The sequence below is a fragment of the Myotis brandtii genome, unplaced genomic scaffold, assembly GCF_000412655.1.
Source record: "Myotis brandtii unplaced genomic scaffold, ASM41265v1 scaffold456, whole genome shotgun sequence".
In the NCBI taxonomy this organism is placed as follows: domain Eukaryota; kingdom Metazoa; phylum Chordata; class Mammalia; order Chiroptera; family Vespertilionidae; genus Myotis; species Myotis brandtii.
Window position 1 is genome coordinate 2,995,039 of NW_005367431.1, and position 23,036 is coordinate 3,018,074.

General features: G+C 54.0%; 1 protein-coding gene across 1 annotated transcript in view; it reads left to right on the forward strand.

The window, feature by feature from the left end:
• The window catches only part of SLC9A1 (solute carrier family 9, subfamily A (NHE1, cation proton antiporter 1), member 1), a 49,570-nt gene extending 33,448 nt beyond the window's left edge, over positions 1-16,122 (forward strand). The window contains exons 2-12 of the mRNA XM_005875137.2: positions 2,641-3,101; positions 6,284-6,534; positions 7,307-7,524; positions 8,513-8,715; positions 10,401-10,490; positions 10,893-10,963; positions 11,083-11,256; positions 11,526-11,640; positions 11,761-11,862; positions 13,617-13,689; positions 14,290-16,122. Coding sequence (XP_005875199.1) covers positions 2,641-3,101; positions 6,284-6,534; positions 7,307-7,524; positions 8,513-8,715; positions 10,401-10,490; positions 10,893-10,963; positions 11,083-11,256; positions 11,526-11,640; positions 11,761-11,862; positions 13,617-13,689; positions 14,290-14,621 — 2,090 coding nt within the window. The 3' untranslated portion in view covers positions 14,622-16,122. The remainder of the gene's footprint in view (positions 1-2,640; positions 3,102-6,283; positions 6,535-7,306; positions 7,525-8,512; positions 8,716-10,400; positions 10,491-10,892; positions 10,964-11,082; positions 11,257-11,525; positions 11,641-11,760; positions 11,863-13,616; positions 13,690-14,289) is intronic.
• Positions 16,123-23,036: the final 6,914 nt, after the last annotated feature.

Below are 23,036 nucleotides of genomic sequence, written 5' to 3' on the forward strand. Positions count from 1 at the left end.
AAGAGGACATGGCTTATTTGAGGGAATTACAAAGAATTTGGCAAGGCTGAACCGTAATAATTTACAGTAGGGAGCATGGGACATGAGCAAGACCAAACGATGGAGGCAGTGCTGAGCGTTTTTGACTTTAACCTGTATAGCAAGAGACTTGGAGTCAATATGACCTCACCCTTCCCAGTACCAACCAGCTGAACACTGGGGGTTTACTGGTGGGCACTGCAAAGACTGGAGGACTTTTTAGCAAAAGAGGTGACTTTTGGTCAGGTCTGTTTTGAAGTCAGGACCTGATGGCTTTGGGGTCCTCTCCTGGCCTAGGATGGAGATGTGTTCTTTTCCCCCAACATGTTTTGAATGTTTCCTGGGTGCTTTGCACTGTGACAGGTTCTGGGCCTAGAGAGTATTTGGAGTGTGAGTCTTGACCTGTAGCTATTCTGACACTTCCCAGATCAGTACCTGAGAGTAGGAGGGGCTTTGGACATGGGAGGGATGTTTCTCCTCCTTCCCAAGGACCTCAGGGGTAATGAGACAGAGACCTGGTCAGGTAGGCTATTGGGAATCACATGAGTAATGGCCCAGCCTCGTGCAATTTTTTTAAACGTTTTTCTTTTGTTTTTTGTAAGGCAAGATGTTTTTTTATTCTTAATATATTTTATTGATTTTTTACAGAGAGGAAGGGAGAGGGGTAGAGAGTTAGAAACATCGATGAGAGAGAAACATCGATCAGCTGCCTCCTGCACACCCCCTATTGGGGATGTGCCCGCAACCAAGGTACATGCCCTTGACTGGAATCGAACCTGGGACCCTTGAGTCCGCAGGCCGATGCTCTATCCACTGAGCCAAACCGGTTAGGGCTCTTGTGCATTTTCAAGTCAGTAGATACTTGTTGAGCATCTACTGTGTCCCCAGCCCTGGGAATCTATACTAATAAAAGGATAACATGCTAATTAGAGCGGACATCTTCCGGACGTCCTTCCAGAAGCTGCCCCAGACTCAGGCAGGCCGTGGATGGCGGTTGCCACTGGGAAGGCCTAAGGCTCAGGCAATGAGGGCCGGGCTGATGCTCAGGCAACGAGGGCCGGGCCGAGGCTCAGGCAAGCCTTGGTGGCTGCAAGGGCTGAGGCTCAGGCAGCTGTGGCGGCCGGCAGCGGCAGCAGCAGAGGCGTGATGGGGGCATCGCCTTCCCCTGATTGGCTGGTTGCCTCCCGCAGAGGGGGGCCAGACTGTGTCTTAGGCTCCTCCCCACGGGAGCGGGCCTAAGGCATCAGTAGGACATCCCCTGAGGGCTCCCGGACTGTGAGAGGGGGCAGGCCGGGCTGAGGGACCCCCCCCCAACAGTGCACGAATTTTTGTGCACCGGGCCTCTAGTATAAGTATAAATAGATATGGAATCTGCCTGCTCAGAGCTTACAGGGAGGAAAGCAAGACTTTTTACCTTGAGCAAAGTGCCAAACCATCTTAACCAAGCTGACCCTGGGGTTATGGTACCCAACATACAGCTAGATGCCCAGGCCTTCTTTCACCTCCCCACCCAAAAACAAACCAAAAACCCAGAGGAAACTTGGGGCCAAACCTGGCATTGAGAGAAGCTGTCTCAGAAGGGGACATTTGCTACCTCCCAGCTCTGGATTTAGAGCCCTGGGTGGACCACTGCAGAGTGGCCCGCTGCTGCTGGCTGACCAGGACCTGGCTGGGGGAGATGGTTGGTGTGTCTCAGGCTGAGGGGCATGTTCAGGCCTTGATAGGGAGAGAAAATTGGACGGGTTGACTTACAGAACTGCAGAGTTTATTGGGAGCTGGGGAGTCTGTCCCTGGAGTTTGTCCTGATTCTGCTACTCATTTGCTGTTGTGACCTTGGGCAAGCCCTTTCCCCTTTTTGAGCCTCAGTTGTCCCCTCTTTAAAGTAGGTGGGGTTGGACTCGGAACAGGGTGGCGAGTAGGTTTTGTCTCACATGCAAAACGGATGGATTGCTGTTGGCTTCTTAAGCAGCTATCTGGGCTCGGCAGGAAAGCATGCACGTCTGGGATTGGAGGTCGCTGCATGCATTCTGCAGGGCACGATCCTCAAGCTCCATCCTGCGCTGATGCGCTTTGATTCTTCTGTGCTTTGCTCTATCTCCTGTGTCACTTCTCCACCAACCTGTGGTCTGCCTTCAGCTTAAAGCCTTCATGATGGGGAGCTCACTGTCTTCCCTTAGACAGAATTGTCAGATTGTTATGCCTGGTCTTGAGCCTGCCTCCCTGAACTTGTGCCCAGATGATGGATGGCTTGGGTTCAGGCCTAGGTAATGCCTTTGTACTTGGAGCCTCAGTGATGGATGTATAATTTCTGCCTTCTGGAGGCATACAGAGCCACGGCTTTCTGCTATTTTATGACAGTGACAGAGACAGCATCTGTATATCCTTTGAAAAAAGCACTTTAAAAACATTGTCACTTGGCTTATACAGCAACCCTGTGAACCCTGTGCTATTATCACCTCCGTTTTACAGCGAGGAAGTTGAGATTAGAGAGTTAACAGAGCGGCCCCTGAGATCAAGCCTGTACCCCTCTGGCCAGCTTCCTTCCTCCTCCACAGCCCTGTCCCCAACCTTCTGTTCCGGCTCCCCACAGGCCACAGCCTCCCGTTCTCTCGCCCTCCTCAGGTTTCCATGTGATTCCCACAATCTCGAGCATCGTCCCGGAGAGCTGCCTGCTGATCGTGGTGGGGCTGCTGGTAGGGGGCCTGATCAAGGGTGTGGGTGAGACACCCCCCATCCTACAGTCGGACGTCTTCTTCCTCTTCCTGCTGCCACCCATCATCCTGGACGCAGGCTACTTCCTGCCGCTGCGGCAGTTCACAGAGAACCTGGGCACCATCCTGATCTTCGCCGTGGTGGGCACGCTGTGGAACGCCTTCTTCCTGGGCGGCCTCATGTATGCCGTGTGCCTGGTGGGTGGCGAGCAGATCAACAACATCGGCCTCCTGGAGAACCTGCTCTTCGGCAGCATCATCTCGGCCGTGGACCCCGTGGCCGTGCTGGCTGTCTTTGAGGAAATTCACATCAACGAGCTGCTACATATCCTCGTCTTTGGGGAGTCCCTGCTCAATGACGCCGTCACTGTGGTGAGGGGTTGGGGAACACACCCATGTACACACAGGGCACAGACCCCAATCCAAGTCCAGAGTGACCCACATCCACCTGTAATCGTAATAAAACAGCAAATGTCCATTCCTGCTTACTGCGGGCCAGGCATCACGCTGAGCATGAGACATGGGTGATTTTACTAAACCCTCATGGCACCCTTAGGAGGTGCTTAATAGTCTCATTTTACAGAGGAGGAATCAGGCCCAAAGAAGTTCAAACTTGCTAGAATATGAGAGAACCAAGGTTAGAAGCCAAGTCCGTCTGACTCCAGGGCCTGAGCTCTTGGCCTTACCAGGTCGTATGCGCCATCCCTGACTTGGATTGTGATATGATCTTGATTAAATTGCTTATCCTCTTCCTAGCCCAGTTTAACCTTTATAGACCAGTCTGGGAGGGGTGTTTCGGCTTTCGTGTTGATAATTATTCCTTAAATTAAGAGTTTCATATGTGCAGAGTTCTAGGGCAGCCGTTGTGGAAAGGGACCTTGCTCCCAGAACCCCCAAAAGTGAATAAGTAAAATGGGTTGGCCACTTGCTCACTGTGTGACGTTAAGCAAGTGACTGTACCTCTCTGGGCATCACCTGGACATCTGCAGTGTGACAGAGGAGTTAGTGCTTCCCTCCCAGGGTCTAGTGAGAACGGACAGCCCCGAAGCAGGGTCTGCACACAGCAGCTCTGTATGCTTGCACGTACCTTCCTCCCAGCCAGTTTCCTCAGGAAACAGATACGTGTATGTGCAACTCACATCGTGTTGTGAAAACATCCCCCCTGCCAGATGGACCCCTCAGTAGCTGCGCACACAGGAAAACACAAGGGCACGTGTGCACCCCTGCATGCTTGCACATGCACCCCCTCTCCTCCACCTCCAGCCCCTCAGGAAGCTGCGCCTCAAAAAAGAGGCAGGCAGTGGTGGTCGGCTGCTGACAGCCTTGACTTCCTCTCCTTCCCCACCCCCTCCTCGCTCTTCATGAGGCTGGCAGAGCAGCAGCCTGGCGTGAGCAGGCAGGCCGTGGTCCTGGCCTCTTTTAGCAACCCCTCTCGCCCGGAGTCACCACATGAGCCTGTTTCTCCATCTGCAACAGGGGTTGCAGGGTTCTTACAGGAGTCCCACTCACGAATGTCTGAAACCACTGGGTGCCAAACATGAAGTCCTCCCATTGGGTCTGGGTGTTGGGTTGGCACTACCAGGGAGCAAGTGGGGCGTGGTTGTGTCGGGTAGACACCTCAGTCTGGCCACCTCGGGCCCATGCCACGCCTCACCACAGCAGTGGCAGTGCTGGTAGTAACCGCTGGTGTTCATTGAGCACTTCCTGTCTGAATATGCATTGCCTCATCTGATCTGCACAGAAACATGAGGTGGGCACTGTTGTTATGCCCATTAAAAAAATTTTTTTTTCAATTTTTTTTTTCAGAGAGGGAGCGAGAGAGAGCAACATCAACGATGAGAGAAAATCATTGATTGGCTGCCTCATGCGTGCCCCACACTGGGGATCAAGCCCGCAACCTGAGCGTGTGCCCTGACTGGGAATCGAACCTTCACCTCCTAGTTCATAGGTCAATGCTCAGCCCGCAACCTGGGCGTGTGCCCTGACTGGGAATCGAACCTTCACCTCCTAGTTCATAGGTCAATGCTCAGCCACTGAGCCACGCCGGCTGGGCTCTGCCCGTTTTTTTACTGAGGAAACTTAGGCACTGAGAGGTCACCTAACTCATCCAAGGTCACATTCTCTGATAAGGGATGTGGCCAAGGTTCAAATCTACAGTCTGAGTCCAGAGCCCAGGTGCTTACCACTATGCTCCACCGCCTCCCTAGTCCCAGTGGCAGTGATGCCAGGCCGGAAAGGAGGACCTTGTCCTCTCCACCCACCCCATTGGCCCCGGCAGTATACCCTGAGGACCATGAAGAGCTCCAGGCTGGGAGGGAGGTTAGGTAGCCCGGGGCTGAGAACGTACCTGCCGTCTGCTGCTGACCTGCCCTGACTCCCGGCTTGGGCCCTTTCTGGAGCTCTGGGTGTGACGTGAGTGCCTCGATTCCCAGACAGTAAACCTGAAGGCTGCCTCTGAGCTGCTGGGTCTCAGAGCAAGTCCCCACCCCCTCCCTGCCTCCAGGTGCTGTCCAGGTACTAGGAGCTTTGGAGGGTCCCCTCGCAGCCCCCTTGTCTGGAAACTTCCTAGCTGGTCTCCTGGCACCTGTCTAGGAACAGGTCAGGGAGGCAGCACCTGAGAGGGGGCAGAACCTCAAAGCTGAACCTGCTAGGGAACTAGTTCTGGGCCCGGTTCTGCTGCCCCCGGGCTTGGGCCGCTCTGAGCCCCCGTTAGCGAGGGGGCAGGCACCCGTGGCCCACCTGCCTCGTAGGGCTGTTGTGGGTCAAGCAGGGTGACCACCGGCAAAGGGCTCCACAGTGTGAAGTGCCACTTGGACATCTGACCAAAGTGTTACAGCGACTGTTCATTTCCCAGTCCAGGAGGTGGGGCTGCCTTAGAGAACCTCTCATTCGTAGCATCTGAACGTGGCTGTTCATCACCACCACCTGCGAAGCTTGTTGAGTAGAGATTTCTATCCGCCCACTCCCCACCCCCGCACCCCACCCCCGGCGGAGAGTCCAGGCAGGGTACGGCCCGGCCATATGTATGTTCAGAAAGTGTCAGAGGTTAAGAAGTCCTGTTGTAGTTCATTGTCTGAACCCGCCCTGCTTTATGCTGAAGGAGGGTCCTGACCTGCCCAAATCACACAGTGAGAGGCCCACCGAGCAGTGCCAGGCGCAGCTCACCCGTCACTGGCGCGGATCTGGGCATTCTGCCTTTATTAACTAGTTTAGCCCTCACAGCAGCCCTGTGAGGTTGGTCCTATTACCCCACTTTGTAGAGAGGAAAACGAGCACCGGGAGACTGAACAGTCTGCCTCGTGACTCCTCTAGGGAGCAGCAGAGCCCGAGCCCAGCCCAGAGTTGGGCCTCAGAGCCCCCCTCATAACCAGCTGGGCACGGCAGGGCCCAAGCAAGGTCCTCTGAGCACCTGTTGGCACGAGGGTTTCTCTGTTACCATGTGGCCTCTTCTTGTGGCCGTGGTCATGGAGGGGATGGGGTCACACTGGTCCGACCCCAGGGAGCCTTGGGGCAGGACCCCGCCCTCCTGCCGACCAGCCTCTTACCTTCTGCAGGTCCTGTATCACCTCTTTGAGGAGTTTGCCAACTATGACCGCGTGGGCATCGTGGACATCGTCCTCGGCTTCCTGAGCTTCTTCGTGGTGTCCCTGGGCGGGGTCTTTGTGGGCGTGGTCTACGGGGTCATCGCCGCCTTCACCTCCCGATTCACTGCCCACATTCGTGTCATCGAGCCGCTCTTCGTCTTCCTCTACAGCTACATGGCCTACCTGTCCGCTGAGCTCTTCCACCTGTCGGGCATCATGGCGTGAGTCTGGGCGTGGCACGGGGAGGCCCCCCACTTGGATTCCCTGGGCTCGTAGGGTCACAGGGGAGCTCCCCAGGGCTCAGCCTCCAACTCCAGGGAGGAGATGGAGCTCCAGGCCCTGGGACCACCCCTGGAAGCACTGACTTTAAAGTTCTGGGAAGTCCAGCCTTGCTACTTTTTCCCCTTATTTGTCTCAAAGGAAGCCCCTTGGTTGTAGCTGTTCCCCTCAGCAGCCCCAGCCAGGAGGCTCAGGGCTGCAATTGAAGGGAGGAGTCCTGGAGGTCCTGAGGCCTCAGCTGGGTCTTGAAGTCAGAGACAGGGAGATGCCGAGGTGTTCCCAGTAGGGGAGGACTTTGGAAGTGCAGAGGTGGAGCTGGACTCCGGGATTCGGGGTGAGAGGGAGAAAGCTGGGCCAGTGGAGCCCGGGTGTGGGAATAAACCCCAACCACGGACAGGTGTCACTGATGCCTGTTAGGCAGGCAGAGAGGCAGTGTGGCATCGGGGACAAGGCACAGGCTTTGGAGTTGGTCAGACCTTAGTTTGTGTCTTAGCTCTGTCACTCGCCCGCCGTGTGACAGTGGGCAGGCGACTTAGTTTCCCTCATCTTACAAAGTACAAGAATATGCAGGGTTAGGAGGATTGAGAGAGCGGGTGTGGAAAGCCCATAAGAGGGGCTCAGTCAACAGACCGCTGTCAGCCTCCGGCAGCAGAGGGGCTCTGGGAGGGTGCAGCTCGGCTCCGAACCCTGAGCCCTGCTCTTCCCCACCCTCAGACTCATTGCCTCGGGAGTGGTGATGCGCCCCTACGTGGAGGCCAACATCTCCCACAAGTCCCACACAACCATCAAGTATTTTCTGAAGATGTGGAGCAGTGTCAGTGAGACCCTCATCTTCATCTTCCTTGGCGTCTCCACCGTGGCCGGCTCCCACCACTGGAACTGGACCTTTGTCATCAGCACCCTGCTCTTCTGCCTCATCGCCCGAGTGCTGGGTGAGGTCCCCGGGCCGGAGCCAGGGGAGGTGTGTGTGTGTGTGTGTGCGTGCGTGCGTGTGTGTTAGTGCGTGCGTGTGTATGTGTGTTAGTGTGTGTGCGTGTGTAGGGGCCAGGGTTGGTGCCTGGCTGTTCCCAGCACAGCCGGACGGCAGGGCTTCCCCAGTCCTCCTCTCCGCAATGCTGAGGCTGTGCTGGGCCCTTGGGGAACAAGTCTGATCTCTGGGGAGACAGTCAGGGTGTGTCGGAGTGGAGGGGCCTCAGGGACCCTGCGGTTCTGGGCCTGTTGGATCTGAGGAAGGAACTAAGGCACACACCGCGGGGCCGTGAGTGTCCCCGTGCTGTCCCATGGCGCAGATGACTTCAGCACTTGCAAAGCTGCGTGCAGCTCCTGCAACCTGCGCTGCCACTGGGGCTGCACACGGGCCGGGCCTCGGGCCCTCGGGTGCTTACACTTTCCAGACACACCTCCCTCGGCAACTGCTGCTTCCTCACCCTGCATCTCACTGACTCCGCTCCGCGGTTAGGCCCGTGGTCTTGAACCTGACAGGGCGTCACGGTTCCCTGGTGCACTGTTTAAAACCCTTAGTCCACTGCTTCGTCCTCCACAGACTCTGAGGGTTGAGGTTGGACCCAGACCTCTGCATTGTGTAATTTTTTATTATGGAAAATCTCAAACCAGAGAAAAGTAGACCCCATATACCCATCATATTTATTTAATAGGTTTCACCCTGTTTCATCTCTTTCCCATCCTCCTCCCAACCTTTGGCCACTGGAGGCCTCTTTGATGTCTCTACAGTACATCCAGGTTGGGGGGCCCTTTAAGAATCCACCCAGCTCTTGGATTGAGAGAGTCAGAGTGCCCTGGGCTGAGGGGCCCAGGAAATGAGTGGACTGGGTGGGGCTTACCAGTGGAGGCTTCCTGCAGACAGAGGAAGCCAGGAGGGGCTGGAGACAGCTGACCCCTCTTCTTCCTCCCCCCTGACAGGTGTGCTGGGCCTGACCTGGTTCATCAACAAGTTCCGCATCGTGAAGCTGACGCCCAAGGACCAGTTCATCATCGCCTACGGGGGCCTGCGAGGGGCCATCGCCTTCTCCCTGGGCTACCTCCTGGACAAGAAGCACTTCCCCATGTGCGACCTGTTCCTCACCGCCATCATCACCGTCATCTTCTTCACCGTGTTTGTGCAGGTGCTGGACAGGGTGGAGCAGCCCTGCCCAGGGACCCGACTCTGCCAGTGGAAAGAGGAAGCATGTGACCCAAGAGGGGGCCACGGGTTCTAGTCCCAGCTCCACCAATAACTTGCTTCACAACCTTGGGCAAGCCACTCCTCCTTTCTGGGCTTCAGTTTCCTCAGTTGTTAAGGGGGAATTGTGATGAGTCATTGTGAAGTGACCGATTGGAGTATAAAGGAGTGAGAATGCTGCCTAACTTAGGAACCCAGTGGGAGAGAAGTAGGGACAGTTAGCAGGCCCACGATGCCCATTATAGGGCTTTAGGAAAGTGACTTAATATCTCAGGGTCTCAGTTTCTGCATCTGTAAAATGGGAACACAGGGAATTGGAAAGGTTGCTGAGCCAGGCAGCAGGAGGTCTGGAGTCAGCCCAAGCTCTGCTGCTGTCTGCGTGACCCTGGGAAAGACCCTCCTCCCATTTCTGGCTCTCAGTTCCCCATCGTTGAAGTGAGGGGACTGGACTAGACGATCCTGAAGAATCCTTCCCGCTTGCTGGGCAGTGATTTCTGTCATTTGAATGACCCAGGCTTAGCTGAGAGCCCTCCCCCGACCCTGCTTCTAGTCCCCAAGCAAGCCCAGCCTGGGATGGTGTGCATCCACCTTACCTGACCTGTAACCATGGACAAGTGAGGAAATACTGTCTGGGCCTCCGAGACCCTGCCATCCCCTCCGTCTTCCTGGGACACGAATCCTGGCAAGCATCATTGCCTGCCCAGGAGGAGAAAATGTAGAGCAGTGGTTCCCAAACTTATTTGGCCTACCGCCCCCTTTCCAGAAAAAATATTACTCAGCCCCTGGAAATTAATTTTTTTTTAATTTTAATAGCAGTTACTCATCGCCCCCAAATGCGCCTGTGGCCATCACCGCCCCCCTGGATCGCTGCAGCGCCCACCGGGAGGCGGTAGCGCCCACTTTGGGAATCACTAATGTAGAGGAAGCCTTGGGGTGGCACTTATTTCCTGATATAAGAGGAGACGGGGCTGCCTCTTTTGTCCTCTTGCCCTGCTTACATCTCAAAAATATTTTATCACCTTCCCTTTGCAGTTGTATATGCTAATGGCTTATCAAGTCCATCTTCAATGAAAGCAGCATTGAGGTGGTTTGAATCCAGCTCTACTACTTCTGTGAGACCTTAGAAAGTTACTTAACCCCTGAACTTCAGTTTCCTCATCTGTGAAATGGGGAGAGTGAAGGAACCTCCCTCTTACGGTTGCTGTAGGTGTTAAGGAGCTAATCCTAGTAAAACAGCCGGCTCTGGCACAGGCAGCGTGCAGTTCACTTAGCTGCTGCTGCCACCACTTGGTGCCCCTCGGCCACAGTCCTGCCAGGGAGGCAGCGCCCAGGTCGTCCTCCCATTAGCCTTCTTGAGGCTGCAGAACATGCCTGTGGTGAAGCCCACACTTCACCCCAGGCCCTCGACCCCTGGCCTGGGCTAGATGACCAGTGTGAGTCATGTGGCTGGGTGGGCTCTCAGACCTCTGGCTGTCTTCAGGAAGAGCAGGCCTTGGGGACCTGCCTTTATAGAAATGCTCACATGGAGGTTGAAATCTTGGGGGCCTTGGAGCAGAGGGCATGCCAGCCTCAGGGGGCCCCGGGGAGCTGGGAGGCTGCATGGAGGCCTGACACCCACCTGCCCCCTAGGGTATGACCATTCGGCCCCTGGTAGACCTTCTGGCTGTGAAGAAAAAGCAAGAAACGAAGCGCTCCATCAACGAGGAGATCCACACGCAGGTACTGGAAGCTGGGCCCTTGGCTGCAGAGAAAGTTTGGGGAGTAGCTAGTCCTTGAGTCCATGCCTTGGCCCTTATCCCAGGACCAGGTGGTCCTTAAGCCTCTTGAGGTCACAGGTCAAAGGGAGGTGTAGTATGAGCAGCTGGGAGCCTGAGGAGGGAGCCTCAGGCCCAGGGGGGTTCAGAGAAGGGAGTTCAGCCATGCCCCAGCGGCAGAGGGTTTGAGGTGCCACTGGGGTTCAGGATGAGTGCGGTATGGGCACCACCTCCTGGCTGCTTCTGGAACTACAGGGCTAATCTGAGCAGAGAAGCACTAGTTTTGAAGGTGGGGGGGCCTCCTCAGAAGTCTTGGTAGGGAAAGAGCCCAGTAGTGAGACTTGACCTGGCCCTGGGCCCGTTTCAGTTCCTGGACCACCTTCTGACAGGCATCGAGGACATCTGTGGCCACTACGGCCACCACCACTGGAAGGACAAGTAGGTGGCAGGCCTGGTGGGTACGTGGGTGGGGAGGGGCAGGTAAGGGTCTCCCAGGGCCTGGGTGTCACCCCACCCTGAGGAGCTGGCTCCATCCACCTTTTCCCTTCTCCCCCCAGGCTCAACCGGTTTAACAAGAAGTATGTGAAGAAGTGCCTGATAGCCGGCGAGCGCTCCAAGGAGCCCCAGCTCATCGCTTTCTACCACAAGATGGAGATGAAGCAGGCTATTGAGCTGGTGGAAAGTGGTGGCATAGGCAAGATCCCCTCTGCTGTCTCCACCGTCTCCATGCAGTGAGTGCTAGTGGCCAACCTGGCAGGTTCTGCACCCGCACTAACCCCTCCACACCAACCTGGAGCAGGCCACGCTGGGGCTGGGGGCGGTGAGCAAGGCCCCTCTCATCCTGCCAGGGCTGGTGAGAGCTGCAGGGTCACACTGAGGACCCGAGGCTCTGCCCACCCACCCAGGCCTTCCCCTGAGTGACTTTCTTCTGGCCCAGCCCGGAAGGCTCCAGGGTCACAGGAACTTTCTTGGGGACCTAACCTGTGTCGTGTTGTCCCAGGAACATCCACCCCAAGAACCTGCCTGCTGAGCGCATCCTGCCAGCACTCTCCAAGGACAAGGAGGAGGAGATTCGCAAAATCCTGAGGAACAACTTGCAGAAGACCAGGCAGCGGGTGAGGGGCTGCTCCCGCCCACCCCCCTTCAGGACAGGAGCCCCTCTGCCCCCCGGCGGCTCCAGCCCTGCCCCACACATGTCCGGGGCCTGCCCTGCCTGACGGCTGTTCCTTCCGCAGCTGCGGTCTTACAACAGACACACACTGGTGGCAGACCCCTACGAGGAGGCCTGGAACCAGATGCTGCTCCGGAGACAGAAGGCCCGGCAATTGGAACAGAGGGTGTGTCCAGGACTGGAGTGGCTCCTTCCTTTCTCTGGGCTCTTCCTCTTCCTGCATCCTCGTCACTAAGCCCTTTTGCAGATAGGACACTCTGATCTGGGGGTGTTGTTTCTTTGCCTTCTCCACCTGTTTCGAAAGCTGAAAGCTGAGCCCAGGGCAGGTTCCAGAAAGCCTTCCTCCCCGCCAGGAGCAGTGAAGAGTCCAGGCCCCTCTTCATATCCTCAGGCATCTGTGCTTTGACTCCTCTTTTTCTTGTGAGAAAACTAAGGCCCAGGGAAAAGACAGGTGCCCCAAATCACAAAGGAAGGCACACCTCATTCATTCATTCGTTCATTCATTTAGGAAACATTTGTTGAGCGGCCTTTAAGTGCTAAGCCTCTGTGAATCCGAGTGAGTCAGCCCAGTCCCTCCCTTACGAAACTTCTCATCAGAGGCCCATGTAGGACAGGAAGTGCAAGGGGCCTTGAGGGAGGGCGTGGGGTAAGCTTAGGAATCAGAGCCACGATGGGGGGAGTGTGGGCAAAGGAAGAACAAGTGTATAAGTTCCCAATCACAGAATGTGGCCCATTCTAGAAACAGAGGGTTCAGCCCTAGCTGGTTTGGCTCAGTGGATAGAGTGTTGGCCTGTGGACTGAAGGGTCCCAGGTTCGATTCCAGTCAGGGGCACATGCCCAGGTTTCGGGCTCGATCCCTAGTAGGGGGTGTGCAGGAGGTAGCCAATCAATGGTTCTCTCTCATCATTGATGTTTCTAGCTCTCCCCTCCCTTCCTCTCTGAAATCAATAAAAATGTAAAAAAAAATTTTAAATAATATTTTAAAAAGAAAACAGGGTTCAGCTTTCAAGGAAGGTTGTTAATGGAGTACGGTTTGGGCTTTATTCTACAAGTATGGAGAGCCATGAAGAGTTCTGTGTAAGGGAGTGACGTGGGGAGGGGTGGAGGCAACCCAGATTAGGATGGTGGCAGGGGGAGATGGAAAGGAGTGGGTAGATTCAAGGACATTTATTTATTTTTTAATATGTTTTTATTGACGTTTAGAGAGAGGGGAGGGGAGAGGGGAAGAGGGACAGAAACATCAATGAGAGAGAAACATCGATCGGCTGCCTCCTGCATGCCCCCTACTGGGGATCAAGTTGCAGCCCGGACATGTGCCCTGATGGGGAATCAAACCAGGGATCTCTTGGTTCATAGGTCAAGGTTCAACCACTGAGCAACACCAGCCAGGGTCAAGGGGCATTTAGGAGGGGGAACTAGTAAGACTTGGTCATCAGTTTGAGGTGGGCTGAAGGAAGAGGAAGAGGAGTCAGGGGTCACGTCTAGCCTTCTGATTGGGGTAGGTGGGAGTGGTGGCTGTGACAGCCAAGAAAGGAACAAGGTTATGAGGGGAGGTAAGAAGCTGAGTTCATCTCAAACATGTTGCATTGAGATGCCTGGGGGCCATCCAGGACCCGGGTGTCCACTCCTGAGTTGACTTTATGGATCTGTACCTCGCGGGTAGGTGTGGCTGGAGCTAGACCGGGACAGTGGCACCATGGGGAAGGCAGGGCAGCGCAGGAGGTTCAGGGCCACCCAGGAGATTGCATAGCTTGAGGGGAGCCTGGGCCAAGCCCTCAGGAACCCCTGAAGTGCCAGTGTGGCACAGCCTGATGCGGAATTGCCAGGAGGGAGCGGGTGCCCAAGCACGCCTGTGGCCAGCAGCCTCCAGGGCCATTAGAGGGGTTGCCTGAGCTCACACCTGTCTGCTCTTTCTGTCAGATCAACAACTACCTGACAGTGCCGGCCCACAAACTGGACTCGCCCACCATGTCTCGGGCCCGCATCGGCTCAGGTAAGGCAGGGCCCAGGGTGCCTGGCGAGGGGCCTGGCGGCTGGGCGCTCAGGGCCTCCCAGAGCCAGCGGGGAGGACGGCTTATCCTTCACTGACCTCCTCCCAAGTCTTGAGCTCCTCCTACATCCAGTGGAGGCAGGAGATGGCCTTGCTGCCCTCCCCCCTCCTCCCCCAGGGACAGAGGTGCTCCACGTGGGCTGACGGTGAGGTCTGCGGGGAGCTGGTGCCTGGCAGGGGGGCAGGAGGCGTCTGTACCATTGGGATCACCAAGTGGAGGAAGCGAGGGCGGACCTTCTCTTAGGCCTGGGTCCCTGGGGTGTCAGTGACTCGGAAAGGAGCCCTAATTCTTGGTCTGACGGGGAACATGCATGGGAGCCCTGGGTGTGAGGAGAGGAACACAGTCCTGCCTTTGAGGTCCCAGACAGGGGATGATAGACTATCTGATGAGGGTTCATAAAGGCCCACGAGGAGTAATTCCGAGACACCAGGATTGCTGCCCTCGCAGGGGCTCTGTGGGAGCGGCTGGCACGGGAGAGTTTGGGCGCATGCTGGGCAGGGCTCAGGGGCAGAAGCCAACTGTGCCTTGTTCTTGGTCCCCAGACCCGCTGGCCTATGAGCCGAAGGCTGACTTGCCAGTCATCACCATCGACCCCGCCTCCCCGCAGTCGCCCGAGTCTGTGGACCTGGTGAATGAGGAGCTGAAGGGCAAGATCCTCGGGCTGAACCGGGACCCCAGGGTGGCCGATGAGGATGATGATGACGGGGGCATCATGATACGGACCAAGGAGCCCTCTTCCCCCGGCACTGACGATGTCTTCACCTCTGGGCCCAGTGACAGCCCCAACTCCCAGAGGATACAGCGCTGCCTCAGCGACCCAGGCCCCCACCCTGAGCCTGGGGAGGGAGAGCCTTTCATCCCCAAGGGGCAGTAGCGCTGGGGCCAGTGGGCCATGCCTGTCCCACCAAAGACTCTCCCACCAGAGCAGGGGCTGCTGGGAGCTGGGGGGCCTCCCCTCCTCCTTCCTGACCTGCATGGCAGCTGGGCCCAGCACGGCTTCCCCCTGCCTCCTGGGAAGCACCCCCCGCCACCACCACCAGAACTGCCTTCCCCATCCATTCGGCAGAACTGCTGGGCTGTGAGCAGACCCTGCCCCTTCCTGTCCGGCTCTCTCCCATCCCCAGAGGAGGGCCTCCGAGTTTCCCGGACCTCGGTGCCCCCTCCTCCTCCACCACCCTCCTCATGCAAACCAGTCTTAGTTTCTAACCAAAGAGCCTCTGGCTCAGCCTGGGTCCCACCTGGGAAGGGAAGGAGCCCAGGCCTCTCTTGGCCTAGGCCAGGCCCTTCATTAACGGAGGAAAGGTGAGGGGGAGCAGATATCTGACCCACCCTCCTGCCAGCTTTGTCATCCTGGCCAGCGACCCTGACACGCCCTTTCTCAGAGCTGCACCCCTGAGCTGCTCTGTGTGGAGCTGGGGCGCCTTGGACCGTGAGTAACAGCTTTCCAGATTGCTCCCACAGGGACCACTGAGCGCTCGGCGGCTGGTGTCAGGAGAGGGGCCATCAGGGGCTCCAGACAGTGCTGCCTTTTTATCTGTTTTGTTTGTCCCACTTCCATGTATGATCTGTTTGCACAGAGGCCATTCCTGTTTGTAAAACATTTTCAAAGCCCCTGGCCATGCCTGTCCCACCACAGACTCTCCCACCAGAGCAGGGGCTGCTGGGAGCTGGGGGGCCTCCCCTCCTCCTTCCTGACCTGCATGGCCCTCCTCCAGAGAATCCCCCTCATTTGGGCCTATCTGCCCAACACTCCCCAAGTCGGTCCTCTGCCTCCTGGACCCGTAACTGTGGCCCCAAGACCCTGATTTCAGAAGTGAACCCCCATATCCAATCATGGTCCTCTCCCACTCACAGATGCTGGGCCGTCTGGTCCTTTGTTCTTGGGCCTGCACCTCAGTCCTGCTGGCCTGTTCTTTCTCTCATCCCTCCCATCGGCCCCAGGAACCTCTCCCTCTTAGGTTCCCCGCACCCAGCTGGCTGTGGAGCCCAGACCTCAGGGGAGCAGACCTCCCCTGAGCATCGCCCACCCAGCTGGGGCTGGTGGGGGGCAGAGTCCTAGGCTCCCAGGGGCCTTTGCTCACAGGCACACACTCCCATCCCCACTGCTACCATGGCCAGGCCCAGGGGGAGTGGTGTCTGTCCTCCCCGGTCACTCCCCCAGGATCGTGCAATAGTCAGAGTCCCTCTTCCCAGTGGACTGGGCAGCGGGTGCTCATCTGTCCCCCCTCCATGCAAGTGCTGTTTTGGGCAGGAGTCACCATGCAAGGGTGACGTGACAACCATGTTCAAAGCCACCACAGCTGCTGCTGCTCTGCCGCCTGTACAGAAGAAACCAAAATTTTTTCATATTCTAATAAATCCATATGAGTTTTTAATAGAGTCGAGGGCTGTTTCCTGGGAACAGGGGACTTTGGGGCAGAGGGTGGCCTGGGGACCTGAAAGGCTTAGCTCAGCGGCTGGCACAGAGAAACACTTAGTCCCCCCTCAGCTGCTGCTGTGGTTGTGACTGCGTGCCAGGCTTCAGGGACACAGCCGTGAGCAGAGCAGAGCGCTCCCGGCCCCCAGGTGCCTTCAGCCTTGGGGAGAGCAGATTCATCAAATATTCATATAAACCAGGGAAACCCAATGTGTTTGTGAATGAAAGGCGGAGTGGTGAGGAGGACTCTCCTAAGTGATATCCTAAGAACAAGCTGAGGTTAACAGGTGAAGACTGTTTTAGAGTGTTCCCCAGTGTTCTGACTGGGAGCTGCACAGCCAGCACCCTAGGATCTAACAAGAAGACCAGTGTGGCTGCGTCAGGGTGTTGGAACCTGGGCTGTCCAGGAAGCGTCCCCTTTGCCCAGCCTGGGGCCTCTGTACAGAGCTGATCTGACCCATGAAATCAGAAGTATTCAGTGCCAAGGACTGTAGGGAGGGACCATGCCATTTCTCTATCAGTTGGTGCCCCACCAAGAAACGGATGGTATGCTCAAAGGATACTGAAGAGCCTTCAACTAAGGGATCCTTTACAGGGGTGTGGGCAGGGGCAGGGGACCCACCAGGGGGGTACCCAGGGAGCTCACACTACGGGAAGCCATTACCACCTCTATACCTGAAGGGTGAAGGAGAGAGCTGTGACCATGGGAGGGGGCTGCCCTGCTGGAGCCGCAGCCCTGGGGAGCAGAATGCAGCCCCTGCCAGGCAGGGGCCCACCGGACAAGTATTCTTGGATCCTGCTGGGGCCTCTTCTTGGCCAGACCCAGCTGGAAGCCAAAAGGAAAGGCCTCTGAGTTGTTTCACTGAATTCAATCCACACGGGTCAGGCTTCCAGTAAGTGGAGCAAGGGGAGAATGGGCTTAGAGGGGAGCAGGGTATCCAAGCAGAGCAATTTCTTGTGTCCCCCACCATCCACTCTGTCCTTTAGATGCAAAGCTCGTGTCCCAATGGCTACAGAATTTCAATTTGGGGTGATGAAAAAGTTTTGGAAATCAATTGTGGTGATGTTTGCACAACTTTGTGAAGGTACTAAATGCCACTGATTGTTCACTTTAACATGGTTCTCTTTATGTTATACTAGAGGCCTGGTGCACGAGATTCGTGCACAGTGGGGGGGGCGGTCCCTCAGCCTGGCCTGTGCCCTCTCACAGTCTGGGCGCCCTCGGGGGATGTCCAACTGACGGCTTAGGCCATGGGCCTAAACCGTCAGTTGGACATCCTTAGTGCTGCTGCCACTGCCACTGTGCTTGCCAGCTGTGAGCCGTCTATACCTGAAGGGTGAAGGAGAGAGCTGTGACCATGGGAGGGGGCTGCCCTGCTGGAGCCGCAGCCCTGGGGAGCAGAATGCAGCCCCTGCCAGGCAGGGGCCCACCGGACAAGTATTCTTGGATCCTGCTGGGGCCTCTTCTTGGCCAGACCCAGCTGGAAGCCAGAATGAAAGGCCTCTGAGTTGTTTCACTGAATTCAATCCACATGGGTCAGGCTTCCAGTAAGTGGAGCAAGGGGAGAGTGGGTGAGAGGGGAGCAGGGTATCCGAGCAGAGCAATTTCTTGTGTCCCCCACCATCCACTCGGTCCTTTAGATGCAAAGCTCGTGTCCTGATGGCTACAGAATTTCAATTTGGGGTGATGAAAAGTTTTGGAAATTGATTGTGGTGATGCTTGCACAACTTTGTGAAGGTACTAAATGCCACTGATTGTTAACTTTAAAATGGTTCTCTTTATGTTATACTAGAGGCCTGGTGTACGAAATTCATGCACAGTGGGGGTCCCTCAGCCTGGCCTGTGCCCTCTTGCAGAAAACTGGGCACCCTCGGGGGATGTCCAACTGACGGCTTAGGCCATGGGCCTAAGCCGTCAGTTGGACATCCTTAGTGCTGCTGCCACTGCCACTGTGCTTGCCAGCTGTGAGCCATGAGCCCGGCTTCTGGCTCAATGGTGCTCCCCCTGTAGGAGCGCACTGACCACCAGGGAGCAGCTCCTGTGTTGAGCATCTGCCCACTGGTGGTCGGTGCATGTCATAGCGACTGGTCGTTCTGCCATTCGGTCAATTTGCATATTACCCTTTTATTATATAGGATGAGTTTCACCTCAGCTTTTTTAAATGGAAGGGAAAAAAAGTTTATTTCCAACAGGACCTGTTGTCACATTGACCATATCTTTATCCTTCAGTCATTCTCACCTTGAGCCAAATTTAAAACTTTAGTCATCACTGGGGCTCTTTCAATAAGACAGGAGGAGGAAATAACAAAAACCTGCTGTAGCGTCCCTGCTGTATCTGGTCACAGGTCTAAGTGAGCAATTATGCATCGTCCTTCCACCCCCTCCATGTTCCTCTTACCAGTGGCCAGCACTTTAACTTATTGGGTTCTTCAACTTTAAAATGGTTCTCTTTATGTTATACTAGAGGCCTGGTGTACGAAATTCATGCACAGTGGGGGTCCCTCAGCCTGGCCTGTGCCCTCTTGCAGTCGGGGGATGTCCAACTGACGGCTTAGGCCATGGGCCTAAGCCGTCAGTTGGACATCCTTAGTGCTGCTGCCACTGCCACTGTGCTTGCCAGCTGTGAGCCGTGAGCCCGGCTTCTGGCTCAATGGTGCTCCCCCTGTAGGAGCGCACTGACCACCAGGGAGCAGCTCCTGTGTTGAGCATCTGCCCACTGGTGGTCGGTGCATGTCATAGCGACTGGTCGTTCTGCCATTCGGTCAATTTGCATATTACCCTTTTATTATATAGGATGAGTTTCACCTCAGCTTTTTTAAATGGAAGGGAAAAAAAGTTTATTTCCAACAGGACCTGTTGTCACATTGACCATATCTTTATCCTTCAGTCATTCTCACCTTGAGCCAAATTTAAAACTTTAGTCATCACTGGGGCTCTTTCAATAAGACAGGAGGAGGAAATAACAAAAACCTGCTGTAGCGTCCCTGCTGTATCTGGTCACAGGTCTAAGTGAGCAATTATGCATCGTCCTTCCACCCCCTCCATGTTCCTCTTACCAGTGGCCAGCACTTTAACTTATTGGGTTCTTTACCTGGTGGGTGTCCTAAACCTTTATTCCTAGGCAATTCGGGCTCTTATTGATCTAAGGTTTGTCTGGTTGTGAAGCTTCCTGATAACTATCATAATTGTACTGGGAGATCTGAGAGGCACCCAGTAAATCCTGGATGCAGACATAGCCTTCCTGCCCAGCCCCCATTTTCCTTCTGGTCATCCAGATTAGCCAGCCTTTCTGGTACAGTTGATACCCCTCTCTGCCTTTTGATTCAGTAACATACAAAGCTCAAAATGACCAGTGGGCCCTGACCAGCTTTTTTCAGTGGTTAGAGCGTCAGCACCAAAGAGTCACAGGTTCAATTCTCAAAGGCACATACTTGAGTTGTGGGTTCGATCCCCAACCCTGGTCAGGGTGTGTGTAGGAGGCAACCAATTGATGTGTCTCTCACATCAATGTTTCTCTCTCTCTCCCCCACCTCCCTCCTTCCCTTCCACTCTCTCGAAAAATCAATGGAAAAAATATCCTTTTGTGAGGATTAACAACAATAACAACAAAAGACCAGTGGGAAGACCTTCCAGTTTAAGAAACCATATCTGTGTTCCCTGGGGGAAGTAAGCATTCCTCCTTTGGGCACCAAGGACTCCAGACCCACTGAACACAAAGTTGAGGGGATGGAAAACAAAAATTTCTCCAGTAGGTTACTTGGAAAAATAGTGAGAAGAGCCACTCCCATCTCTACCCCGTGGTCCCTGGGCCTCTGTGTTCTGGATGTGAGAGAGGTGGAGCCATATATTGGCCATTGGTTTAAAGCAGGGGTGGGGAACGCCCGGCCCATGAAATCATTCCGTCTGGCCCTACCAGGGCATTAAGGGTGAGTTAATTAAATGTTTGACCAACTATAGCAGGCTAATTTTTAAGTTGATCATTTTGTATGGCCCTCGAATGATGTTATAAATATCCACATGGCCCTTGGCAGAAGAAAGGTTCCCCACCCCAGATTTAAAGCATGTACTGCATCCTGGCCGTCAATAACCTAGGCTTGCAGGTGGTGTCTCCCGGCTGGTACTGACTGTCCAGTCAACAGCTCTGAGTGACAGGCCACATTGTAAGTCCAGTGTGTTCCAGGGGGGAGGCCATATGCCCTTCACCCTATAATGAAGATAGGCATGTGCGGGTAGCATCGTGATGAATCAGGTATTCTGGAAAGTCCAGAAGTGGTGGTGCAGAAGCATTGCAGGCAGGAAGTCCATATCTGGAATACATATTTATTACCATGAGGTAACAAAAACTATTCCTTTTATGAAACAAGGGGGCAATGAGGTCAGCTTGCCAATAGGTAGCTAGCAGGTCACTCTAGAGCAGTGGCTCCCACATTTTTGGCCCCACGAGTTGTTTACACTCTTAAAAATGACAAAGGGTTTCCTATGTGGGTTATATGTGTTTTACTGGATTAGAGGTTAAAGCTTTAACTTGACTTGGGGTGGTGAACACAATGCAATATACAGGCGATGTATTATAGAATTGTACACCTGAAACCTATATAATTTATTAACCAGTGTTGCTCCAATAAATTCAATTTTAAAAAAAGAAATTAAAGCTTTAAAATATTAATTTATTTAAAACTAATAAACCCATTTCAGATTAATATAAATATAGCCTTTTAAATGAAAAATAGCTTCTTCAAAACAAAAATTGTGAGAAGAGTGGCATTATGTGACATTTTTGCAAATCTCTCTAGAATCTGGCTTAATGGAAGACAGCTAGATTCTCAAATCTGCTTTGGCATTCAGTCTGTTGTACACATCTCGTGTAGCCTCTGGGAAATTCCACTGTCCACTTGAAAGAATGACAGTGAAAATGACAAAGAATGTCTTGGTGTAAGTATGAAAGTAGATTCGGCCTCACAAAACCCATGAAAGAATTTTGGGGATTCCCAAGGGTTCGTGGTCCCCACTTTGAGAACCATTGTCCCAGGGAGTGGTACCATATTGAAAACAGCTTGGTCCTTGCTGCCAGCAGCTTTGGCACTCAGCAGTTCCAGTTGCCAGATCAGATTTGGTAAGGGAAATGTGTTGAGCCCTTGTATATCAGTTTTCTGTGGCTACTGTAATAAATCACCACAAACATAGTGGCTTAAACCAACACAATTCTATCTTACAGTTCCAGACATCAGAAGCCTGAAATGCATCTCACAGTTCCCAGGGAGTGGTACCATATTGAAAACAGCTTGGTCTTTGCTGCCAGCAGCTTGGGCACTCAACAGTTCCAGTTGCCAGTTGTAAGGGAAATGTGTTGAGCCCTTGTATATCAGTTTTCTGTGGCTACTGTAATAAATGACCACAAACATAGTGGCTTAAACCAACACAATTCTATTTTACAGTTCCGGACATCAGAAGCCTGAAATGCATCTCACAGGGCTAAAATGAAGGTGTTGGCCAGGCTGTGTTCCTTTCTGGAGTCTCTAGAGGAGAATCTGTTTTCTTTGCCTTTTCCAGATTCTAGACTAGAGGCTGCCTGTATTCCTTGGCTTTTGCCCTCCTTCCATCTTCAAAACCAGTCATGGCCAGTCAAGTCTTTCTCACATCACATACGCCACTCTGACACTGGCTCTGCTTCTGACTTCCACATTTAAAGGCCCTTGTGATTACATCAGGCCCACCCAGATAATTTAAGGTCAGCTGATTAGAACCTTAATTCTATCTGCTACCTTAATTCACCCTGTGCCATTAAAATAGATCATATTTACAGGTCCCAAAGATTACAACGTGGACGTCTTTAGGGGGTCATTATTCTGCCTACCTCACTATAAATAGCCCCTATCCCTGCCAGCATGGTTGCTCTGTGGGGGGGCCTATTGAGCAAGAACCAGGGTACCTGGTGAAAGAAGTTGACATCTACACTTGTCCACCTGATTATTGAGAGCCTCCTTCAAAATGACCCCTCAGGGCATTTGTGTGGGTTAAAAAGAGTTTTACCACTTGTGCCCCTTTCCAGCAGTCCATCCATATCTTTCCCTTAGACCTCCTCCTCATCAATCTTGGTATTTCATTTTTAAACATGTTTTTATTGATTTTGAGAGAGAGAGAGAGGAAGGGAGAGGAAGAGAGAGAAGCATCAACATCAATTGGCTGCCTCCTGCACACCCCCTGCTAGGGATCAAGCCAGAAACCCAGGCATGTGCCCTGACCAGGAATCTAGGCAATCTAACGGGGGATCTCCTGGTGCAGGGGTTGACACTCAACCATGAGCCACGTTGGCTGGGCAATCTTGGTGTTTTCAAGTCTCTGACCAGCCAGCCAACTTGCCAGCCACTGCTCATGAATCAAAGTAGATCTGTAACTTAGGTCATCTTTTCTTTCATGCAAAATGGACAATTGATATAACTAGAAAAGGCTACCCCTTCATCGCTATCTTTTAGAGACACCCTGACTGTGGCTTTAATGCAGTAGTTGTCCATATGTGGCAGGTGCTAACATACAGACTCGCATAGAAATCATGTCTGTCCTTTTTCCTCCAAATGTGGGTTAAGGGAGAAGCAGTGAAGCCATAAGTGTAGGTACAGTAAGGATTTGATCCACCTGCTCATGCACTCTCCTTGTACCTTCTGGACTTGCTCAGACCTGATCTCATATGCACTCTTTAAGAACAGAATGCTACCAAAAAGAAAAAGAAAAAGAACAGAATGCTACCGTGCATGTCCAATTGCATGATTAGATGGATCAGATAATATCCAGTTCTTGCTATGGGTCACTTGTTGTCCCACAGTGAGGTATTCAGTCTCTAGGTGTCCAGTTGTGAGCCAGGAACTGTTTTAAGT